This window comes from Rhinatrema bivittatum, chromosome 3 (genome assembly GCF_901001135.1).
Source record: "Rhinatrema bivittatum chromosome 3, aRhiBiv1.1, whole genome shotgun sequence".
NCBI lineage: Eukaryota > Metazoa > Chordata > Amphibia > Gymnophiona > Rhinatrematidae > Rhinatrema > Rhinatrema bivittatum.
Genome location: NC_042617.1, coordinates 477,201,079 through 477,223,722, shown reverse-complemented (window position 1 = coordinate 477,223,722; position 22,644 = coordinate 477,201,079). Strand labels below are relative to the sequence as shown.

The 22,644-nt window shown below is 43.3% G+C and overlaps 1 protein-coding gene across 1 annotated transcript; it reads left to right on the top strand.

Moving 5' to 3' along the window:
• Nucleotides 1-9,229: 9,229 nt before the first annotated feature.
• Nucleotides 9,230-18,818, top strand: LOC115088625. Its single transcript, XM_029596885.1, has 3 exons — nucleotides 9,230-9,395; nucleotides 14,984-17,523; nucleotides 17,644-18,818. Exons 1-3 carry the CDS (start codon nucleotides 9,230-9,232, stop codon nucleotides 18,424-18,426), a joined length of 3,489 nt encoding a protein of 1,162 aa, XP_029452745.1. The 3' UTR covers nucleotides 18,427-18,818.
• The last annotated feature ends 3,826 nt before the right edge of the window (nucleotides 18,819-22,644 follow it).

The following is a 22,644-nucleotide window of genomic DNA, read 5'->3' as shown; positions in this document are numbered from 1 at the left end:
GCCCTATATATGTTAGTGAATTGGAGCAGTTAGGCTGTTTTATGACAATGTTGATATGTATGTTTTGTAATGATATGAATGAATAAAAGTGTGAATCAATATAAATGGGAGTGTCGTGAAACCATCAACACAAATTTTATGGTATGTGTTAAGAAATTGGAGATAATAAAGTTTGATAACTCTCCTATGCTTATCTGTGTGTCTAAAATACTTAATCCACAACCAAACGAGCACCACTAGCACTCTATATATATCCACGTCAGAAATTGAGTGCTAGAATAAAGGGTATACAGTCCCAAGAATTTCAATTTTAAAGTATCAGAAATTTTTATTGTTCATTACGGCAACTCCACTGTATATATCAATAATTGTTGCAAAAAGGAGGGTCCCCCGACACGGTCCCGTGTTTCGCCAGGGGCTGCATCGGGAGGGACGCACAAAAAGAGTTAAAAGAGTGCTGTAAACAAAAAGTAAACATAGGACCGTATTAGAATAAAACCAGTGCCATACATAATGATTCTCATAGCAGTATAAAACATACAAAACGCTTACCGAAATAGAGTCTTCAGGGTGACATAGCAGGGAGCGCGTTCCACATAATTAGACAGGGAGCTTTAAACCTGTCAAAAGGCGCCAATACTTAAAGCATAAAATACTGTTGAGATAAAGATTTCTTATTGTTGTGTTTGTAAAAGTCTTTCCTTTTTTTTTGAACTTTCTTTGTGGTATAGTTAGATGATAATTGGCCACATTGTTAATGGCCAATAGACACAGAAAAGTATGAAAATTCTCTCTTGTGCCTCACATGTGATGCTAGTATGCTTCTCAAATGATTAATCATGCAGACAAAAATATATCTTTAAATAAAAACTTCCTGATGCTGAAAAATATATGAGTGCTATTTAATGATTTTCTTCATCTTTTTGCCTAGTGGACCAAACGTAAAATTTCAATCTATGTAATCAGTTCATCTTGACCTGTGCTGCAGAAGATTGACCCTGTCATTTTGAAGAGCTCTCTTCATAGGGTGTTTTTTTATTTTTTTTACAAGTTTTATGAAAAATCAGAAAGCATTGTTGAAGCCTTTGATATCTTCTTTTTAGGAGACAAATGTATTCTCAGATGAAAACATTTAATGATTAGCATTATTTTTCAACATTAATAGATAAAATGTTCATAGAAAAAATGATTATAGCAATGTGTTGATTTTAGATTGTTACTAGTTAATAATTGATTATCCTGTTGAAATATCACAGTAACCAGAATATTCCTGATGCTTATATTGGAATTCATTTAAAATTTCAAGTTGAAATTAGAAGAATGACTCCAAGTCACAAAATGTTATATTTTTCTTTAGAATCCTCTTGAGAACAAAAAAAAAAAAAAAAGGTCACCGGTGTATTTCATTCATTGTTTTATTGAACTTATAAATTTAAAAGGCAAAACGTATTATTTTATATAATTATGCCACTGTTGAAGACCCATGGGTGATTTGCAGGATTACATATTTTTTCATGTTTAGGGTTGGAGTATGAAAAAAACTCTTAAAAAGAAAGAATCACCACTGGCAGAATAATCAATGTACAATCAAACAAAAATCTATCATGTATAACACAATTTCCATATATTATTACAGACCGGTAATAGAAACCATCATGCTTAACTATGATGGTCTCTGTTACTGGTCTGTGATTATTGTGATATATAAGGTAGATTGTTAGAGTGTATAAAAAATAATATAACAGTGCAATCCAGTTACAATTAATTTCCATTTTCAAAACTTTGTATTAGATATTATTATTCAAGGAGACAGCTAATTTGTACAGTAGTGTTATCTGTGAAATGCATGACATCTCACTTTTGAATAAATCTACTGAAATATTAACTTTTTAGACTTTATAGACTTACAAATATCTAAAGTATCTGAATGTAATCCACTTTGAAATTCATGAAAAGTGGAATATAAATCAAACAAATAAAAAATAATACATAAATTTACATAGCTTCCTGTGGTCTATAACTCATGTAGCAGCTATTCACAATACAATAATGTAAGAATATGCAGTATCATTAATGGGCTTGTAATCCCAATAAATGCAAGTCAAATGAAGCTATGAAATATATAGAAAAAGCAATTACATTTTAAACTGCTAGTTTGCTGCAAGAGTTATGAGCCATCAACTTACTCAAACAAATATGAAATGCAAGGACAGCCATCACAATAAAATAATATATAGGCATTTTCAATAGCGTTCAATAGCGTAATGTGCTAACTGGGGTTTTGGCTCCAATGAACCTTCGTTAGGGTTATCAAAGTATTAAGAGTTTTCTCATTCATAGACTAGTGTGCTATACCATTTTTATATTTTCTCTGAAAGAATAGAAAATAGTAAACAAATGTACATGTACAATGGGGGAAAAAAAGTCTCAAAGAACAAAATCAAACATCTTGGGTCAACTTTGAAGAAGGATCATTAATTGTAATAATCAAGAGATTTCATGTATAAGTGCCCACCAATAATGTCATTTTGAGAGGGATAATTGAATAACAGCCTGCATAAACATGTGAGCTGTTATATACCCAAGTTAGACCAATTTCCAAAGTGAACCTACAAGGGTATGTTTGCTTTGAAAATTGTTGCATGAAAACTTCCTGCACAAAATTATACCTGCTACTTTGAGCAGGGAAAGCTTTCAGGGAAGTTTCTGTGAATACTTTTCAAAATCAAAAAGTATACACATAAATGCAAACCCCCCTTCAGACTCTGCCCCAGAACCCCTCTTTCCAATGCACTTAAAATTACATGCACTCAAGCTGTATGTGTGTAATGTTTTGAGCATATCAGTTAGGTAATATTCAAAAAGACCATTTCTATGAGTAAATCAGTGTTTGAACTGCAGAAGATCTTTTCAAAATTACCCTCCAAATGTATTGTACATTATTTCTAAGTTTCTGCAGGATTTTACCTTATCATAAAAAATTTACAGATAATTATTTTAACATAACCTGTACTATCAATTTGTTTCGATTATTTTGTGCATTTTGCTGAGACACATTTTCAGTTGAGGAGGAAGATTATTGTTTTGATTACATCATGCAGATTTGAAATAAGAGTGAAGAGAACTCACTGATCATGCTCACATGATCAGTGAGTTCATGAGACAGCATGAAGGAAGGGCATGAAGTGCAGAATGTTTGCCCATACTCCAGCCCCTACATGGAACAGTTTTTTTGTTCTTTCTAATACAAGAGCATACAGCACTCCAAAATGCTAAATAATTTGTTTAAATATATTTATATATTTTCCTCTGTATCTTTGGGGCGGATTTTAAGAGCCCTGCTCTCCTAAATCCGCCCAAAACCGGGTGGATTTAGGCAAGCAGGGCCCTGCGCGCCTGTGAGCCTATTTTACATAGGCCTACCGGCGCGCGCAGAGCCCCGGGACTCGCGTAAGTCCCGGGGTTCTCCGAGGGGGGTGTGTCGGGGGCGGGCCCGGTCGTCGCGGTGTTTAGGGGGCGTGTCGGCAGCGTTTTGGGGGCGGGTATGGGGGCGTGGCTACGGCCCGGGGCGGTCCGGGGGCATGGCCGCGCCCTCCGTACCCGCCCCCAGGTCGCGTCCCGGCGCGCAAGAGGCCCGCTGGCGCGCGGGGATTTACGCCTCCCTCTCCGGGAGGCGTAAATCCCCCGACAAAGGTAAGGGGGGGCTTAGACAGGGCCGGGTGGGTGGGTTAGGTAGGGGAAGGGAGGGGAAGGTGAGGGGAGGGCAAAAGGAAGTTCCCTCCGAGGCCGCTCCGATTTCGGAGCGGCCTCAGAGGGAACGGGGGTAGGCTGCGCGGCTCGGCGCGCGCCGGCTATACAAAATCAATAGCCTTGCGCTCGCTGATCCAGGTTTTTAGCAGATATGCGCGGCTCCGCGCGTATCTACTAAAATCCAGCTTACTTTTGCTTGCGCCTGATGCGCCAGCAAAAGTAGGCCAATTCGCGCTATTTGAAAATCTACCCCTTAGTGCATACTTTAGAAGATTTTTTTTCTTCAGTTAAATCCAACTTATCTGCTAAATCTGATTGCATCATTAATTTGTTTACATATTTAACTTTTCCTTTAGCTGCCAAGGCGATCTCTTCTTCAAATGAGAAATATATAAGGGGTGGGCTGCTCTTTTATTTTAAGAGGTACTTTGGTAAATCTGCTGTTGGGATCAAAGATTAGATTTACCTTTCCTATATAGCCCATTGTACAAACCTACCTCTATAGGGGAAGAACACTTGAACCAAAAGTACTAGAAAGAAAAATAAAAGCCAGTCCAAATGAGTCCATTTTCAAAGTGTGGCCTGATACAAAAGCAAACTGTAAGCAATAAGCGTGAGCTTCTGCTTGTGTAATGACACACACTTCTCTCTCTGACCTGCATAAATAATGTTGCAGACATGTATTCAATTCTTGTACCCATATATATGATCCCATCATTGTACAATACCATTTGACTCAAATAAGAAATTTTATTGTAAGGAATTTCAGGTTTGTTACCAGGAATTACCAAAATAACTTGACAATGTAAGATAAGGGATTTATTGCTAGACACCTTACAAAAGAATAAACTTGGTGACTAGAATTTAGCAGACATTAGGATTTAGCAGGACCATATCATATCACTTTAGCCTGGATTTGGATCGGAAATTTGCCTATGAGCTTATCTGTCTAACCTACTGATAAGAGCTAGGGGAAAACCCCAGATCTTACCACTGCTGAAGAGAATTGTGGCCTTCTTTTCTTGGGGAATCTCTGCTGCTAGGTCTCATGCTCTGTTGTCTCTCAGAGAAACACTTAGTCAGCAGGGGACTAACTTTGATCTGGGAAAGGGACAGAGAACATTCAGCCCTAAGCTGTACAGATAGCAGGGAAGGGAGGCTCTTAGCAGCTTCATCAGGTTCCATCAGATAGTTCTAGTGCAGGGAAGGGCTGCTTGGCATGCTGATGAAGGTTATTTCTTCTTGATGGCCGCCGACCTCTGGTGTCTTTTGAGGAGTGTACCTCGGCAATATCCTCATCTTCTCAAAAAGACCTCACGACCCACCATCAGGACATTCATCAAAGCTTCCAGAGGCTACTGGCAAATAAATTATATGCAAAGCTGAAAAGGTGCCTCTTCAAGATGAAGAGCCTACCCTTCCTAGGATACATCATTTCCAGTAGTGGCTTCTATATCCATCCAGATAAGGTCAAGTGTATCCAGGACTGGTTACAACCTTCTGGCCTTCATGTTTTGCGAAGTTTTTGAGCTTTGCGAGCTACTACTCATACTTTATCTCCAATTATTCTCAGATAGTGGCCCCACTCACGGTGCTCACCAGAAAGGGAGCCAATGCCAAGTTTTGGCCTCCTGAAGTGGTCAGAGTTGAAGAAGGCTTTTCTCCAGGAACCATGTCTCTATCATCCAGAGTCACATGTCCGTTTATCTTGGAAGTCGATGCCTCCACCTTAGGCATAGGGGCCGTGTTGAGCCAGAATTCTAGTAAGGGGGGTCTCTACCCCCTGCTCTTTCTTTTCACAATCCTTCCCCAACAGCCCAACTTATCACTCAGGAGCTCCAGGAACTCTGGATTTATATGGAAGAGATGCTTCAGAAAGCATCTCTCAGAGACATAAAAGAAACAGATCCTCACCGGCAGCCGGCACCGCAATTTAGACCTGGGGTCAAGGTTTGCCTGAGTATCCACCATATCTGTCTCAGGATTCTTTCCATGAAGCTTGCACCTCGCTACATCAGGCCATTCCCTGTTTCATATCAGGTGAGGCCTGTTACCTATCAACTGCATCTACCTATTATTTTGGAAGTGCATAATGTCTTCCATGTCTCCCTACTCAAGCCCTAAGTTATCACTTGGCCATTCGGGAAGGGACCAAGACCCCAAGTGGTGTCCACCGAAGTGAACCAGGTCTACCAAGCAAATGAGATCCTGGAAGTTTGGCATCAGAACAAGAAGTGGGAATACCTGATCTCCTGGAAGGGGATTGGCCTGGAGGAAAATACATGGGAATCTACCTCAAACATCTTGGACAAGAGCCTCCTACGGGCATTCCACGCTTCATCCTCTAAGAAACACAGGCGGTACTGTTGCATTTGGCCAGTGGTGGTCTGACCCACAACTGGCTGCTCTTACCTTCTTCCCTGGGTCGGAGGTTGGCCGCCGATGCCACAGCAGGCCCCCAAACAAAAATGTGGCAGGCCACTGCACAGGCATGATATGCCATGCTAGGGAATCCCTTGCGCCCACACTCATGTGACTCAGCCCCATTTAAATAGCACATCGTGGAAAAACCACTGCAACACCTGCAAATTACATCACAGGCTCTCCACTATTTAAGGCCTGCTCAAACCAGCCTCAGATGCCTCAGCAATAGGTTGAACTCTTCTGAGTAGATGATTGCCTTGCTGTTCCTGGTTCCTGATCCTGCTTCTGTGCCAGGGCCTTGCATTCATGTTCCTGGTTCCTTCCTGTTTCTACGTTCCCATCTTGTGGCTCTTCATTTTTCCTCACTGTCTTCCTGCTGTTCTGCCTTGCCTCCTTCCTCTTGGATTGACTTCTTGACTTGACCTCGGTTCAGATCCCTAGTTGTCTTTGTTTAGATTCCTGGCTTCACCTCGGACTACGTCTCGACCACGTTGCCTTTTGCCTGCCTTGTGATCTCTGCTTCCTCCTCATTTTGCTGTATGCCTTCTGCTCTTCACCTTGGTTTGCTCTCTTCTCTGCTGTCTGCTGCCTGACCTGACCTCTGCTTGGACTGACTTCACTTTCTTCCAGCAGGCCTCAACCTCTTCTGTGACAGAATCTTCTCTTCGTATTGTCTAAGTTCAGCTGGCCTCTGCACCCAAGGACTCAACCTAAGAACAAGGGCTGGTATTGATGAAGTTTCTGCTCCAGCCAATTTTGCCTGCCAATGGTGAGGACCTGCAGGGCTCCTTCCTGTGGGTAGCATCAATCTCTCCTCGGTCCAAGAGTCCATATCTGATAAGAGACTGTTATGTTCATGGAGGAGAATATGGACCCCTTGCCTGAGAGGGTTAACCCCCACAGGTCCCCACTGTCGGGAGGCAAGACTGAACTGATGCAAGGGCCAGCTGGAGCTTTACCAATGCCAACCCCGTTTGCCGCGGGTTGAGCCTTTGGGTGCATGGGGCCGGCTGGTATTAGGTAGGCCCTTGTGAAGACGATGGAGTCACCGGTATTCAGTCCAAGGTCAGGAGCCAGAGAGTCGCCGAGAGCCAGTCTGGGGTCAGAAGACAGAGAGTCGCCGATAGCCAGTCCAGAGTCAGAAGCTAGAGAGTCATCGATAGACAGTCCAGAGTCAGAAGCCAGAAGATCCATCCATGGGAAGCCAAGGGAAAGGAGCAGGAACAGGAATAGGAACAGGACTCGGAACAGGACTCAGAAGGCAAGAACAGGACTCGGAAGGTAGGAACAGGGAGTGAGACACAAATGCAGCTCAAAAGACTCCACAAAGTGAAGCAGACTCATTGCCAAGTTGCCGGGAACTAGGAGAAGCCGGGAACTAGGAGAAGCCTGTTAAAAACCCAGGGGCTGGGCTGATATTTTCCACCGAGGCCCCTTTGAGGTGGGGCTCCGTCACGTGCGTGAGCTAGGGGAGGCCAGGAGGAGTCAGGATTCTGGCGTCAGAGCGGCGGCTGGACAGCCCAAGGAGCGGCAGCATCAGCTTGCCGCTGCCGCATGGAGCCCAGCAAAGAGCAGGGGACATGGACTGCGGGTAAGGGAAGGCGCTCGCAGCCCGGTCGCGCCAGCGGCCCTAACAGAGGTGATATTAGGTGGGTTCCAGTCCCCTCACTTGCAACACCCAATTGTAGAAAGGGCTTCTGAGTGAGTTCCCTGCCAGTTCCATCAAAAGTCTGTGCCTTATATATCCTCAGCCCACATATAAACACCATAGCATAAGAGACTTCCCCAGGCATGATGGTTTACAGTATTTAACCAAAGTACAGGAGGAAGTCTGTAAGCAACAAAGTCCTAATAGCTGTGTGTGCCTGTATGTGTCTGGGTGACTAATGTGCTGTGCAAACCTCTGTCAATATCTGTGCCTGGGGGTGATGTAGGACACATAAATTTTGTCCTAACACCAATGCAAACACCAGAGTATGCATTTTCTGTGCACCCAATTAGCACACACTGACGTTAGCTACAAGCAATCCTGAGCTTCCATTCTTTAGGTTAAATGCCAAAAATATTCTAATGTGTAGTTGGGAAGATAATGGCCTCATACATTGTTATCTAACATTAAGAACATAGGAACATAAGATATGCCATACTGGGTCAGACCAAGGGTCCATCAAGCCCAGTATCCTGTTTCCAATAGGCAAATCCAAGTCACAAGAAACTGGCAAGTACCCAAACATTAAATACATCACAAGCTACTATTGCATATTAATTAATAGCAGTTTATGAATTTTTCTTCTAGGAACTTATCCAAACCTTTTTGTATCCCAGTTACACTAACTGCTCTAACTACATCCTCTGGCAGTGAATTCCAGAGCTTAACTATGCACTGAGTGAAAAATAATTTTCTTTGATTTGTTTTAAATGAACTACTTGTTAACATCATGGAGTGCCCCCTAGTCCTTCTATTATCTGAGAGAGTAAATAACCGATTTAAGGTCCTTTCATGATTTTGTAGACCTCTATCTTATCCCCCCTCAGTTGTCTCTTCTCCAAAATGAATAACTTCTTTAGCCTTTCCTCATAGGTTACCCCATTCCATGCCGCTTATCATTTTGGTCATCTTTCTCTGCACTTTCTCCAGTGTAATTATATCTTTTAAAGATGCAGTGACCAGAATTGCACACAGTATTCAATATGCAGTTTCACCATGGAGCGGTATAGAGGCATTATGACATCCATCCTTTTATTTGCCATTCCCTTCCTAATAATTCCTAACATTCTGTTTGCTTTTTTGATCGCCACAGCACACTGAGCCGATAATTTCAATGTATTATCCACTATGATTGCTATGCTTGCTTAACATAAAAATACAGTGGACCCTTGACTTACAAACTCAATTGATTCCAGAGGGCTGGTTGTAATTCAAGTTGGTTGTTAAGTCAAGACTATTTTTTCCATAGGAAATAATGGAAATACTCATAATGCGTTCCAAACCTCCCAAAAGCACCTCTTACCTAATCATCAGCTATATAATTGAGCGGTGACCGACGTGCCATGAATGCGCAGTAGAGAGAAGCTCTCACTGACATGTCACGCTTGCGCGGATGAGACAGCTTTCACCGACGTGCCGCGCTTGCACCGCGAGTGTGCAGAAGGGAGCAGCTTTGACTGCGTGGAAGAGAGCTCTGACCAATGTGCCGTGAACATCCAGAACTCTGACCGACGTGCTGCGAACATCTCGCCCATTTTAACGGGCCCATGAGCAGTTGTGACTGTGTGGAGTAGACAGCTCTGGCCAGCACACCTTGCCTGTGCAGATTTGTGCAGTGTTCTCTCCACCTAGCTGGATGTTTATCTTTAATGCAGTGAATACACTACATAAGAACATAAGAAATGCCATACTGGGTCAGACCAAGGGTCCATCAAGCCCAGTATCCTGTTTCTAACAGTAACCAATTCAAGTAACGTACCTGGTAAGTACCCAAACATTAGATAGATCACAAACTACTATTGCTTATTAATTACCGTTATAGCAGTTTATCGATTTAACCTCTAGGAACTTATCCAAACCTTTTTTAAAACCAGTAACTTTAACTGCTGAAACCACATCCTTACTTAGATTGCCTCCAGATCAGGTATGTTTTCCACAATCTCTCCTCTACATCCTTAGATGCTGATGCTGGCACTGGAGTTGAGATTGAGGTGGACCCTAAGGAAAATTTCCAGGGGCATCATTCATGCTCTCTACCTGCTTTCTATCCTCTTCCTGAGGGTTGCTCTCAACACCATCAGTATCATCAATCTAACAAGCTACTGACTAAATCTCCCAAATTATCTTCAGCTACTAGCTTTTCCATTTCTGATTCAGAGAATTCTAGACAGGATTCTTTCTCAGAAGCAGTTGTTGAAAACACTGTCTCCATTGTCTCAGAGGCAATACCCAGTATAGAGGAGTTTGTTGCTTTTCTGGGCTTTCACTTCTGCTTCCCCAGTCCATGCCCCTGACCTGCTACTCCTAGTTTTGGATGGCTTTCCTGCCTTGTTCCTCTGCTCAATAGAAACAGGCAGTGGTGACATATGCTCTCCAAATTTCACTTGATTCTGCATTGTGCTGTCTTCCACTCTTACTATTAAGAAAGTCTCTTTTCAGTTTAGGGACAGGACTGCCTTTTTTCTCACTGCTGCTACTACTAGGCTGAGCTGACTTGCAGCAAATCATTTACCCCTACTAAGGCTGCCTTTCCTTTCCCTTCCCTTTCCACTCAATGGAATTATAGAATTTTAAGATTCTACTGGGGGTTTGGATACGACAAAGGAATTTATGTATTGATGCTGTACCACCACTGACAGTATTACTCTATTGTGTGCAGAAATGTCTGTCTCTCTCTCACACATACACACACATACACACACAAAGTGTATGTGTCTGCAGTACAGTGCACTGCTAAATGATTCCTTTTCCACATAAAAAAATGCTAGAAAGTTAAGGCTGGCCGCCTGCAAGACTATTCTTAACCTTCATTTGTTTGTTTGTTAACCTCCCTAGACAGACAGGCAGAAACAAAAACAGTGCTTCAATTTCCACACTCTTACCCTTTTCAAGTGAACAGAGAAAGCACAATGCCACAGCAGCAGAGATCAGAAAGCATCTTTTACCAGGGCCTAAGCCAACTGTTTTAAAGCTGGACTCAGTCTAGCTACCTATCTCAGCCTCTACATAAGTTAACTTCCCCCCTCCCCCCTTCCCTTACATTCTCTATATATAATTCTTACAATAAATAGCTGCCTTATTACCCCCCCCCAACTATCCCCCCCCCAAAGCTCCCTCCATTTGTACAGTCTCTACTTTCCTATATTTGTAAAACACAATTATTATACAATTCTGCTTTGTATGACTAAGATAATCGTTTTCATATGTAATCAAATGTTTTCCTTTGTTCTTTAAATGCATTCAAATGTTCTCTCATGTAATGGTTGTGTCGTTTCCCCTGGCCTCCCAATTGTTCCTTGTAAACTGGTACGATGTGCAAACGGCTATCGGTATATAAAACATGTTAAATAAATAAAGCTGTTTTTTGAACTTTCAGGGAGCTTCTCAAAATCAGATCCTTTTCTATCAACTGCTAGAGCGGAAATAGAGATTTTCTTATACATGTTCTGACTTTTCAGTGGGAGGACATCAACATCAATTGATCCAGATGGCAATTGCAGGCTAGTTAAAAATATGTTTTACTATGATTTGTCCTCCATCTAGTCTCCTTGCCATCTTGTCCTGCCTTGGCTCCCAGGAGGCTGTGATGTCACAAATATAACAGTTAGTTGCTATAGTTACTTGCATTTATTGTTTGTTCAGTGCTCACAGCACAGCCATACTGTAGACTTAAAAGGGTAATAAACAAATGAGACAACAATTTTCATTTACATTTCTGAGACACCCTCCATTCAATTAAGAGGCCCATGAATTAAACAAAAATAGACCCGCTGAGAAGGAGACTGGTGCGCCACTTGTTACAATGTTATGATTTATATGTCCACAGTCTGAGTGTCAACCAGCCCCGGTGCATATAAACAACACATTGACAAATTTGTTCTTAAAAATTTCAAAGCATGCGTTGCGAGAAGTTTCATTACTACAATTCACAATTTTCTGAAAAATTCATTGGCGAAAGATCATCTTTACATATATATAAGACATTCGTACACAGCCCCTGAGGCAGCCCCTGTGTGGGGGCGAAACTCGGCATGAGTCGGGCTTTTTTACATTGTGAAGAGGTTCAATTTCGGGACCCCCCCTGAAGTACGAAAGAGCAACTGAACATCTTCCGACTAATCATGCCAGCAGTGAAACGCACAGCCATCTTGAACATACTAATATTTGCAACGCAAATGATACGTAATGCGTAGTGACGCAGTGACGTACTAATTTTTAGCGTAACATAACGTAACTCCATTTTGGAATAATACTTTGTATTGTATTAATACGAATGACAATGTAAAATGTCTAACACATCAATTAAATGACGAAACAATAGTCTGATCTTAAGCTACACCTACTAGAGGACCACGCTAGCTAATGCTTGTTCAGCAATTTGTGAAATGTTTGTTCAGCAAAAACCAGAACGCATGTGTGAAAGATAAGAGTTGTAAAGTGCATAAAAGTTTGCTCCGGAGGGGGCGTGGCATGCAGTTGTACTGAGCCTTTGTCTTAGCTGCATCTTGCTGGCAATAAAAGTCTATCTTTACGGATCAGTTGTCTGGACCTCCTTACTGACTAAAAAGAGACGGTTACATTTGGCGAGCCTCAGCCAGGAGGTACCGGGGACGCTATTTTAGCCCCCCAGTTGGTCCGGTAGTTTGGTGGCGGAGCGATCCCCCAGACGCACCTGGTGAGTGGCCACCGCTGAGTTCAGCGATCGGGTTTCTGAGGGGACCGTTCCACAGAAATTCTTCTGAGACCTCTGGGCTGGTGATCTGGAAAGAAGGCTTTCGTGACGATCGGAAGAATCCTGCAGGCGAGTATTATGGGAATGATGGAAAAAAAGAAGAATAGCTAAAAGAGTAGCAAATAACCGGTCCATCCGTGAGGGGACCGAGGGGGCTTTGATCACACCCCAAGCGGTGGTTTGGTAGGAATTGCATTCCGAAAACCACGCGCATAAAAAGAGGAAAAAGAAGTAACGCGTACGATAGTGGGAATAGGTTTCTTGTTGTGTGAAAGAGAGTGAATGGCCTCGCAGTTCTAGACCGGGCGACCGCGTTCTAGTCGGGGCAATTGTGACCCTTTTGTGTCTGACGGATACGGACCCCTTACCTATCCGTCTTCCCTTCCCTCCTTTGTCTGTGAATTCTATCCTAATGGGAGGGGGCTATTCAACTCCACTAAAAGTTATGACGGAACACTATAGTGAAGTGTTCGATAAACGTAAATGTACTAAGCCCGGAATGGTTCAGCGATGCACCCATAGGTGGCCCGGTTTGTGTGTAAATTGGCCTCCGGAAGGAACTTTCAATTTCCAAACGGCCACAAGGGTCTTGAAAATAGTTGAGAAAGAAGAAAATCCGGGTTGCCCTGAGGATAAGCCATACATAACTGCTTGGATTGCAGTTATCGAGAATCCTCCGAAGTGGGCAAAGAAGTTAGTGGAGGGAGCCGCCCTCGTAATGGTGGCGCAAGTAAACAAAATGGGTGACCGGAAGTCCTCAAACCGGAAAAGAAAGGGAAGGGCGGCCATCTTAGGAATAAAGGACCATGCGTCATCTGCGGCGGCCATGTTTGTAGTGCAAGGGAACACACGGACTCAAGAAAAAAAAGTTAAACCCCTGCCGCCTGCAGTACTGCCTGACGCAGAAGATCTTCTGCCGCCACCCTATGCCCCTAGCTGCCCTCAATCGTATAATGCGCCACCAGATCCCCCAGCTCCCGCCGCTGCCCAAGTTGATCATGAAATAATGCCGATTCCCGAAGTACGGCTTGAAGCGGAAGCGGCGGCGGCAAAAGTTGAGGACGGCGGCGAGTCGTCCGTATCCGGCGGCACTCGCAGTAAAACCCAAGCCGCAAGTTTACAACTACCAATTAGAGAAACAACCACCGTAGTTCCCGTGGTCCCTACTGAAGAAAACGAGTATAATACTACGCAAACTATAAAGTTGTTTACTTACATACCTTTCACTTCCAGCGATCTTTTTAACTGGAAACAGCTCGGCCCCTCTTACGCTGATAATCCAGATCAGATGCTAGATTTTTTACGAGGAATTTTTGCAGCCCATAACCCCAACTGGGCTGACATTCGGCACCTCGCCTCCATCCTTTTTACCACCGAAGAACGCCGACAAATACAATTAAACATGGAAGAAGCAGCTCGGCTGGGAGCCGGGTCAGACGGTAATCCAGATGAAGTAGTGAGAGAGCATGCCCCTGTCGCCGATCCCAACTGGGATTTCCAGACGGCTGCAGGGCGAGCCAGCATTGCTGCATACCAAGTCGCCTTTCTCGGAGCTTTAAAGAAAGGAAAGCAGAAAGTCATGAATATGGGAAAGATCCGCGACGTGGTGCAAGGAAAAGACGAAACTCCTGGAATCTTTTTGGAGAGATTGATGGATGCATATCGGCAATACAGTCCGTTCGACCCAGAGGACCCCAAAAGTCAGTCCGTCATAGTAATGAGCTTTGTCGGACAATCCTGTCCCGATATCCGCCGGAAGCTACAGAAATCAGAAGGATTTGAGGGAATGACTATTAGCCACTTAAAAGCCATGGCTGACAGAGTTTATGTAAACCGAGAGCCGGACGGAGACAAGAAAGAAAAGAAAGAAAGTAGAAAGTTAAGAGAAAGTGTTAGTTTGTTAGCTGCAGCGCTGGAAGAAACGAATTTCGGAAACTCGGCTAGGCACTATCAGGGATATCCTGGGCCGAGAGGAAGGGGCAGGTCACCCTCGAGGGGACCGCCCAGAGGACGAGCTAGCAGAGAAGGATCGTTTAGGGGGGGAAGGGTGCCGTTGGGAGCCAATCAATGTGCATTCTGTAGACAAGAAGGACACTGGAAGTCTGAATGCCCAGAGTCCCTGCAAATGAAGCAGGAAGGATATACTCCGTCCAAACCAAAGGAAGCTGAATGGCAGATGACTGTAGGAGAAACCTCTAGCGAAGACAGCAGTGAAGCATGACTAGAGAAGGGAATTCTTCCATTCGATCCCTTAGTAGAAATTAAAGTAGGAACTGAGACATTTAAGGGATTGTTAGATACCGGGGCACAAAGATCAGTCATGACTACCGCTATTACCACACCCACTTCGAAAAACATTTCTATTGTAGGGGCCTCTGGAAAGCCACTTATTGCTCCCTTTCTTCAGAAACGACAAGTCCGGGTGGGAGGACAATTAGTATCTCATCAGTTTCTCTACGTCCCGGGATGCCCAGTTCCCCTCATAGGGAGAGACCTTCTTTGTAAGTTAAGAGCCAACTTACAATTCGAATCGACAGGAGAAATAAGAGCATCCTTCGCTGATAACCCAGTCTCTCTCATCTGTCCACTCCAAGAAGAATGGAGATTACATCTCCCCATAGTCAAACATACCACTACGCACCGATATGGAGAAAACACCGTCCTCAACGAAAAGCGCAGACAGCTAATGGACAGTATACCTAAAGTATGGGCTGAACAAAATCCAGGAGGAATAGCCATCAACGCTACCCCTATTTGGATCGAGATGAAACAGAATGCACAGGTGATAAATCAATCTCAATACCCCATTCCTTATATGGCCAGACAAGGAATTCAGATACACCTGCAAAGATTGTATGATTTGGGCATTCTCCGGCGAATCCGATCTGCTTGGAACACCCCTCTGTTGCCAGTAAAGAAGCCTGGATCAAATGACTATCGACCAGTACAAGACTTAAGAAAAGTGAATAGTCAAGTAGCAGATCTAGTAGCCCTCGTGCCAAATCCGTACTCAATCCTGGCTCAAGTCTCTCCTGCATCAAAGTGGTACAGTGTCATTGATCTCAAAGATGCCTTCTTCTCCGTCCCGGTGGCGGAGGAATGTCAAAAGATTTTTGCTTTCACATGGGAAAATGCAGATACTGGAGTAAAGCAGCAGTACACATGGACTAGGTTGCCTCAAGGGTATAGGCACTCACCTACGCTGTTCGGTGAGCAACTGGCAAACGATTTAAAGATGTATCAAGTAAAGTATGGGCCAGTCATACAATACGTGGATGACCTTCTGTTGTTTCGAGAGACGTACCTCGAATGTGCGGTATCCACTCTTCAGCTGCTAAAGACGTTGTACTCAAAAGGGTATCGTGCAAGTAAAAAGAAAGCGCAAATCTGTGAATTGGAAGTAGAGTATTTAGGCTTCCAAATACGTGGAGGAACCCGATGTCTGGGGATTTCTCGCACCAGTTCTATAAGAGATCAACCTGTACCCACTTGTAAGAAAGAGCTCCGGGCGTTCCTGGGAGCTGCAGGATATTGTAGGCTGTGGATTGCTAACTATGCAGTTATTGCTCAACCCCTGTACGACAAGCTGCGGGGTAAAGAGGCAGAATCTCAACCCTTCCAATGGGAAGGAAACGAACTGGCAAGCTTACGACAACTAAAAGAAGCCTTAATTGAACCACCTGCCTTGGGGTTGCCAGATGTGATGAAACCATTCCATCTATTCGTCGACGAGAAAAAAGGCATGGCCATAGGGGTATTGACTCAAACCTTAGGCTCATGGGAACGACCTGTTGCATATCTGTCAAAAGGAATGGACAATGTGTCAAAAGGATGGCCGGGATGCCTCCGAAGCATTGCTGCTGCATGTCTACTGATACCCGAAGCAGTTAAGCTAACATTTGGACAGATTTTACAAGTAACAACTCCTCATACTATCCAAGGACTGCTAGAGACCCATGGGCCAAAATGGATGACAAATTCACGTCTTGTAAAGTACCAAGCGTTATTATGTGAAACTCCAGAGATTCAAATACAGGACAGTAAAAACTTGAATCCTGCAACTCTACTCCCAACCCCCACTCCAGTTTCTCATGAATGTGGGGAAATTATGGCAACAGTACATTCCAGCCGACCCGACTTACGCGACCAACCCTGGCAAGGAGCATGGACTTTATTCACTGATGGAAGCAGCCAGGTTATAAATGGAGTCAGGATCGCTGGGTATGCTGTAGTCTCCGAAGACGACATTGTTGAAGCTGAACCCCTGCCCCCAGGGACATCAGCGCAAAAAGCTGAACTAATTGCGCTCACAAGGGCTCTGCAGTTGGCAGAAGGAAAAACTGTAAATATTTATACTGATTCAAAATACGCTTTCCTTACAATCCAAGTGCATGGAGCTTTATACAAGGAACGAGGATTCCTAACTGCGGAAGGGAAACAAATAGCTAATGCATCGGAGATACATCAATTGCTAGACTCTGTATGGGCACCAAAGAAGGTAGCTGTCATGCATTGTAAAGCCCATACAGGGAGAACTGATCCCATCGCCAAAGGAAACCAATGGGCAGATAAGACTGCGAAAGAAGCAGCACGTGTGCAATCACCACATACATCAACTCCCACTTGCCCACTTCTACAGTTCACGAATGAAACCCCCATTTATTCAGCGGAAGAAAATGATTGGGCACAAACCGAACAATTTCATCAGCAGGATGGGTGGTGGATTGTACAAGAAGATAGGGTATGGATACCCGACGCCCTGGCATGGACTGTTGTCAGGGAAGCCCATAATAAAACCCATCTCGGCCGAGATGCATTAGCAACACTGTTGGCAAAAACTTACTACATTAATAGACTCTTTCAACTAACTAAATATGCTGTTAATCAATGTGTTACCTGTGCAAGGAACAATCCCAGAAATGGACCTGGTCCAGCCCCTGGACATATATTGCGAGGAACAACTCCGTTTCAAGTTTGCCAAATCAACTTCACCCACATGACTGCTTCAAAAAGATACAAAGCAATGCTGGTAGCTGTCTGTACTTATACCGGATGGATCGAAGCCATACCCACTCGAACTGAGACTGCCAAGGAAGTAGTAACATTGCTTCTCCACAAAATTTTACCACGATACGGATTACCTCGGCAGATAAATTCAGATAATGGACCAGCCTTCACCAGTGAAGTCACGCGACGTCTGAGTCAAATTCTGGGCATCCAATGGCACCTGCACTGCGCCTGGAGACCTCAAAGTAGTGGAGCAGTTGAACGAGCTAACAGGACACTAAAAAATCAGCTCGCTAAATTGTGTCAGGAAACAAAGACTAAATGGCCAGACATCCTGCCATTAGCTCTACTACACGTCCGATGTACCCCACGGAAGTCGGGGTTAACTCCTTATGAAATGATGTACGCAAGGCCTCCACCTCTTCCATCTTTTCCTGAATCGCTGCAAATACAAGGGGAAATGTCTCTCAGTAACCAACTCAAAGGACTATATAACACAGTTATTGCGATTCAAAAATACACCTGTGACACTGAACCATTGGTCCTGCTAAACCCGATTCATCCATACCAGATAGGAAATTCGGTGTGGATAAAAGACTGGGATGAGTCTGATTCCCTCCAGCCCCGATGGAAAGGGCCGTACACTGTATTGCTAACTACTCCAACAGCTGTCAAAGTTTTTGGATGTTCTTCATGGATTCATTGGACACGTCTCAAACCAGCTTCAGCCAACTGGCAGGTTTCCAGGATTGGAGACCACAAATTAAGATTCACCCAAGGCAGGCCCAGTGCTAGTCCTGAGTAAAAAAGTATCAGTAACTACAACTGAATATTAATGTGTCCATTTCTTTCCTTCCTTTCAGAATCCATTACTTATGAATGCAACCATCTACGTCATAAAGCAATGTCACAGATTCCGACTTCCAAGATCTACGTTGCATCCATCTTCTGCATTCACTTACTATTCTTCTGTAACCCGACTACCTCTGTTTTCCTGTCCTTGAGCAAGAATTGCACTGAATGTATCAAGCTAATTCGTACTACCACTCAAACTGGATTTCAAGTTGTCTCAACAATCATCCACCAATCTCAACCACCAACTTCCTGTGCCACACTACCTGCTTGCGCCCTGAATACTACTCAAGGCTATCAGTCCTTCCATCGATGTTTAGAAACTGGCAAAGTCATATGTCATACCCCAACCACTCCTAAGTACTACAACATCACCCTCACTGTAGGTCTACCAAAGAGCTATACATCAAGTATTGTCCCAGAAGGAAAAGGCATCTTGTACTACATCAACTCCACTAAGGTTCTTATGGGAAGTGAAACGATTGTCACAATAACGTTCGATGCCTGCGAAGCCATTGATAAACACCCAAATGCACTTCACTGTGGGTCTCAAGCCTGGAGAAATTCCTATGTCTACAATCACAAATACCTCTGCCCATACAACCGGGCAGCTAATCCATCCAGATGGCTGCCATGCGGAGGGGACCTGACATTGTCAGGATGGGCTCTAGTTTGTGATTACACCGGTGGAGGTTACCATGGCTGCCACGGGATAGGACGATTAACTGCAGTAAATGGTAATACAGTATCGATACAATGGCCTCTAAGAAGCGAAGGAATCCCTTGGCAAGATACTTGGGGATTTGGTATCGACGGAACTGGAAAAGACCCCATGACCTACATTACCATCACTCAGCGAAAAGACAAACCTCGTCCAATTATTCACCAGACTACTGTGGTGGGTTATCAATCCTTCTTCGATGAAATATCTCATGCCACTGAGGGATTAAAGAAACATACAATTTCTCAACAAGTAAAAAACCTGTTTGTCAATTTGGCGGAAAACATAGCTCTCTCTCTCGAAGTCAAGAACTGTTTTGTATGTGGAGGAACAGATACAGGAGAGCAATGGCCATGGGAAGCCAAGGAAACCTTCCAATCCGATCTTAACACCTTGAATACCACTGTAACCTATAACCGTAAATCTCATCCATATGAGTGGGCACTACAGACTGATGTTATTGGCAGACTATGTATCTCTCGACAACATTCACGCATCTATACCGTGCCTGTTGGAAATTCTCCATGCACAGGAGTTCTTACTGCCAACCTTACCACCCAGACATGGTGGCAGACTGAAAATTCTACCATGCCAACTCCCATCTGGACTGACTCGACTTTGAACAAGACATGGACAGCTGCAGGTGTTGCTACTACCGTTTTCAATGCTCCAGATGGTTATTATTATGTATGTGGACGAAGAGCTTATGAACAGTTACCAACAAACTGGTATGGAACTTGCTTCTTGGCTACAATTCGGCCAAGTTTCTTCCTACTTCCCATTACTGCTGGAGAAACCTTAGGAGTTCCAGTATACAGTCCCATGAGACCCAACAAACGTCGCAGCACTCCTAAAGTATCCATAGGAGATTGGAAAGATCAAGAGTGGCCTCCTGAACGAATTGTACAATACTATGGTCCGGCCACCTGGGCTGAGGATGGTTCTTATGGATATAGAACACCTATCTATATGCTCAATCGAATTATAAGACTCCAAGCAGTACTGGAACTCCTGACAAATGATTCTGCCTTGGCTCTCAACATCTTAGCCAAGCAAAACACTAAAATTCTAACAGCTGTCTACCAAAACCGATTGGCTTTAGACTACCTCCTAGCCCAGGAAGGTGGTGTATGTGGCAAATTTAATCTTTCTAACTGTTGTTTACAGGTAGATGACAAGAGTAAAATCATTGAGGAGATCACTGATCGAATGATTCGCCTGGCCCATGTACCAGTGCAGACGTGGACTGGAATCCTTGACTGGACAGGGTCTTTACCCAACTGGCTCACTTCCATTCCTGGCCTTAAAGAACTCCTCTTTCCCTCTGATACTTCTTGTTTTTACATGCATTCTGTTTCCTATTTGTCTCCCTCTTATTTTTAGGCATCTCCGATCCATGATTGAACATATTGCTGATCGGCGAGCAGCTGCTCACGTCATGATGATTAATAAGTATGTGTCTGTCTCCACATTTCCTTCATCTGATTCTTCTGACTACGACACTACCAATGATTCGGATACTGATTCTGATAAAGAGTACTTAACTACTAACTTATAAGTCTGATAAACTCTAACCTCTAAGCATTGCCATAATGGAGCCAACGTGTTGTTGGGGTAAGTCGGGCTACAAAGGGGGGTGACACCAATATGGTCCACCCGTCTCAAACCCGTGAAGAAACCAACGACCTAACAACATATTAGGGCTCACATTCAATGTCACTGGTATTAACTCTCATTGTCGTTTCAGTTCCTCTTCAGATATAAAGTGATACTTCTGCCTTCTCTTCAAAGTTGAAGTATCAAAGGGGGGAATGAAGAGGTTCAATTTCGGGACCCCCCCTGAAGTATGAAAGAGCAACTGAACATCTTCCGACTAATCATGCCAGCAGTGAAACGCACAGCCATCTTGAACATACTAATATTTGCAACGCAAATGATACGTAATGCGTAGTGACGCAGTGACGTACTAATTTTTAGCGTAACATAACGTAACTCCATTTTGGAATAATACTTTGTATTGTATTAATACGAATGACAATGTAAAATGTCTAACACGTCAATTAAATGACGAAACAATAGTCTGATCTTAAGCTACACCTACTAGAGGACCACGCTAGCTAATGCTTGTTCAGCAATTTGTGAAATGTTTGTTCAGCAAAAACCAGAACGCATGTGTGAAAGATAAGAGTTGTAAAGTGCATAAAAGTTTGCTCCGGAGGGGGCGTGGCATGCAGTTGTACTGAGCCTTTGTCTTAGCTGCATCTTGCTGGCAATAAAAGTCTATCTTTACGGATCAGTTGTCTGGACCTCCTTACTGACTAAAAAGAGACGGTTACAATTGGACATACAAGTCTCCTAATAAAGCATCTTAACGGACATTTCCTGGCATCTATTGTGTGTGTTGCCTCCACGGCTTTTTTAGATCGCCTTCCTCCTTGTTTTATCAACTCATTTAAAACAAATGCATAAACCGACCATTACCATTCCACAATAGAACACTTTTTCATTTCTCAAGAATATCTAATAGGTGATTTTGCCAAATGCCTTCTCAGAATCCAAATATAGTATATCAATTGGCTCTCTTTTATCCACATGTTTATTTACATATTCAAAATAATCTAAAAGATTGATAAGCATGATTTCCCTTGGCTGAAGCCAGGTTAATTCTTCATTATTAAATCATGTTTATCTATATGGCAAGTGATTTTTTAAGAATAGCTTCCACAATTTTGCCCATCATCAATATGTTTTCCAAATCACCCCAGAACCCTTTTCAAAAATCAATGTCATATTGAATACTCTCCAATTTTTAGGTATTGTGGGTACTTTAAATGGTAGGATATGTATTACTAGTAGTAAGTTTGTAATTAATTATTCAAGTTCTTTTTATGACTCGGGTGAATACCATCTGGTCCTGGTGACTTCTTACTCTTCATGTGTTCAATTTAAGAACATAAGAACATAAGAAATTGCCATGCTGGGTCAGACCAAGGGTCCATCAAGCCCAGCATCCTGTTTCCAACAGAGGCCAAAACCAGGCCACAAGAACCTGGCAATTACCCAAACATTAAGAAGATCCCATGCTATTGAAGCAATTAATAGCAGTGGCTATTCCCTAAGTAAAATTGATTAATAGCCATTAATGGACTTCTCCTCCAAGAACTTATCCAAAGCTTTTTTGAACCCAGCTACACTAACTGCACTAACCACATCCTCTGGCAACAAATTCCAGAGCTTTATTGTGCGTTGAGTAAAAAAGAATTTTCTCCGATTAGTCTTACATGTGCTACTTGCTAACTTCATGGAATGCCCCCTAGTCCTATTATTCGAAAGTGTAAATAACTGAGTCACATCTACTCATTCAAGACCTCTCATGATCTTAAAGACCTCTATCATATCCCCCCTCAGCTCTCTCTTCTCCAAGCGGAACAGCCCTAACCTCTTCAGCCT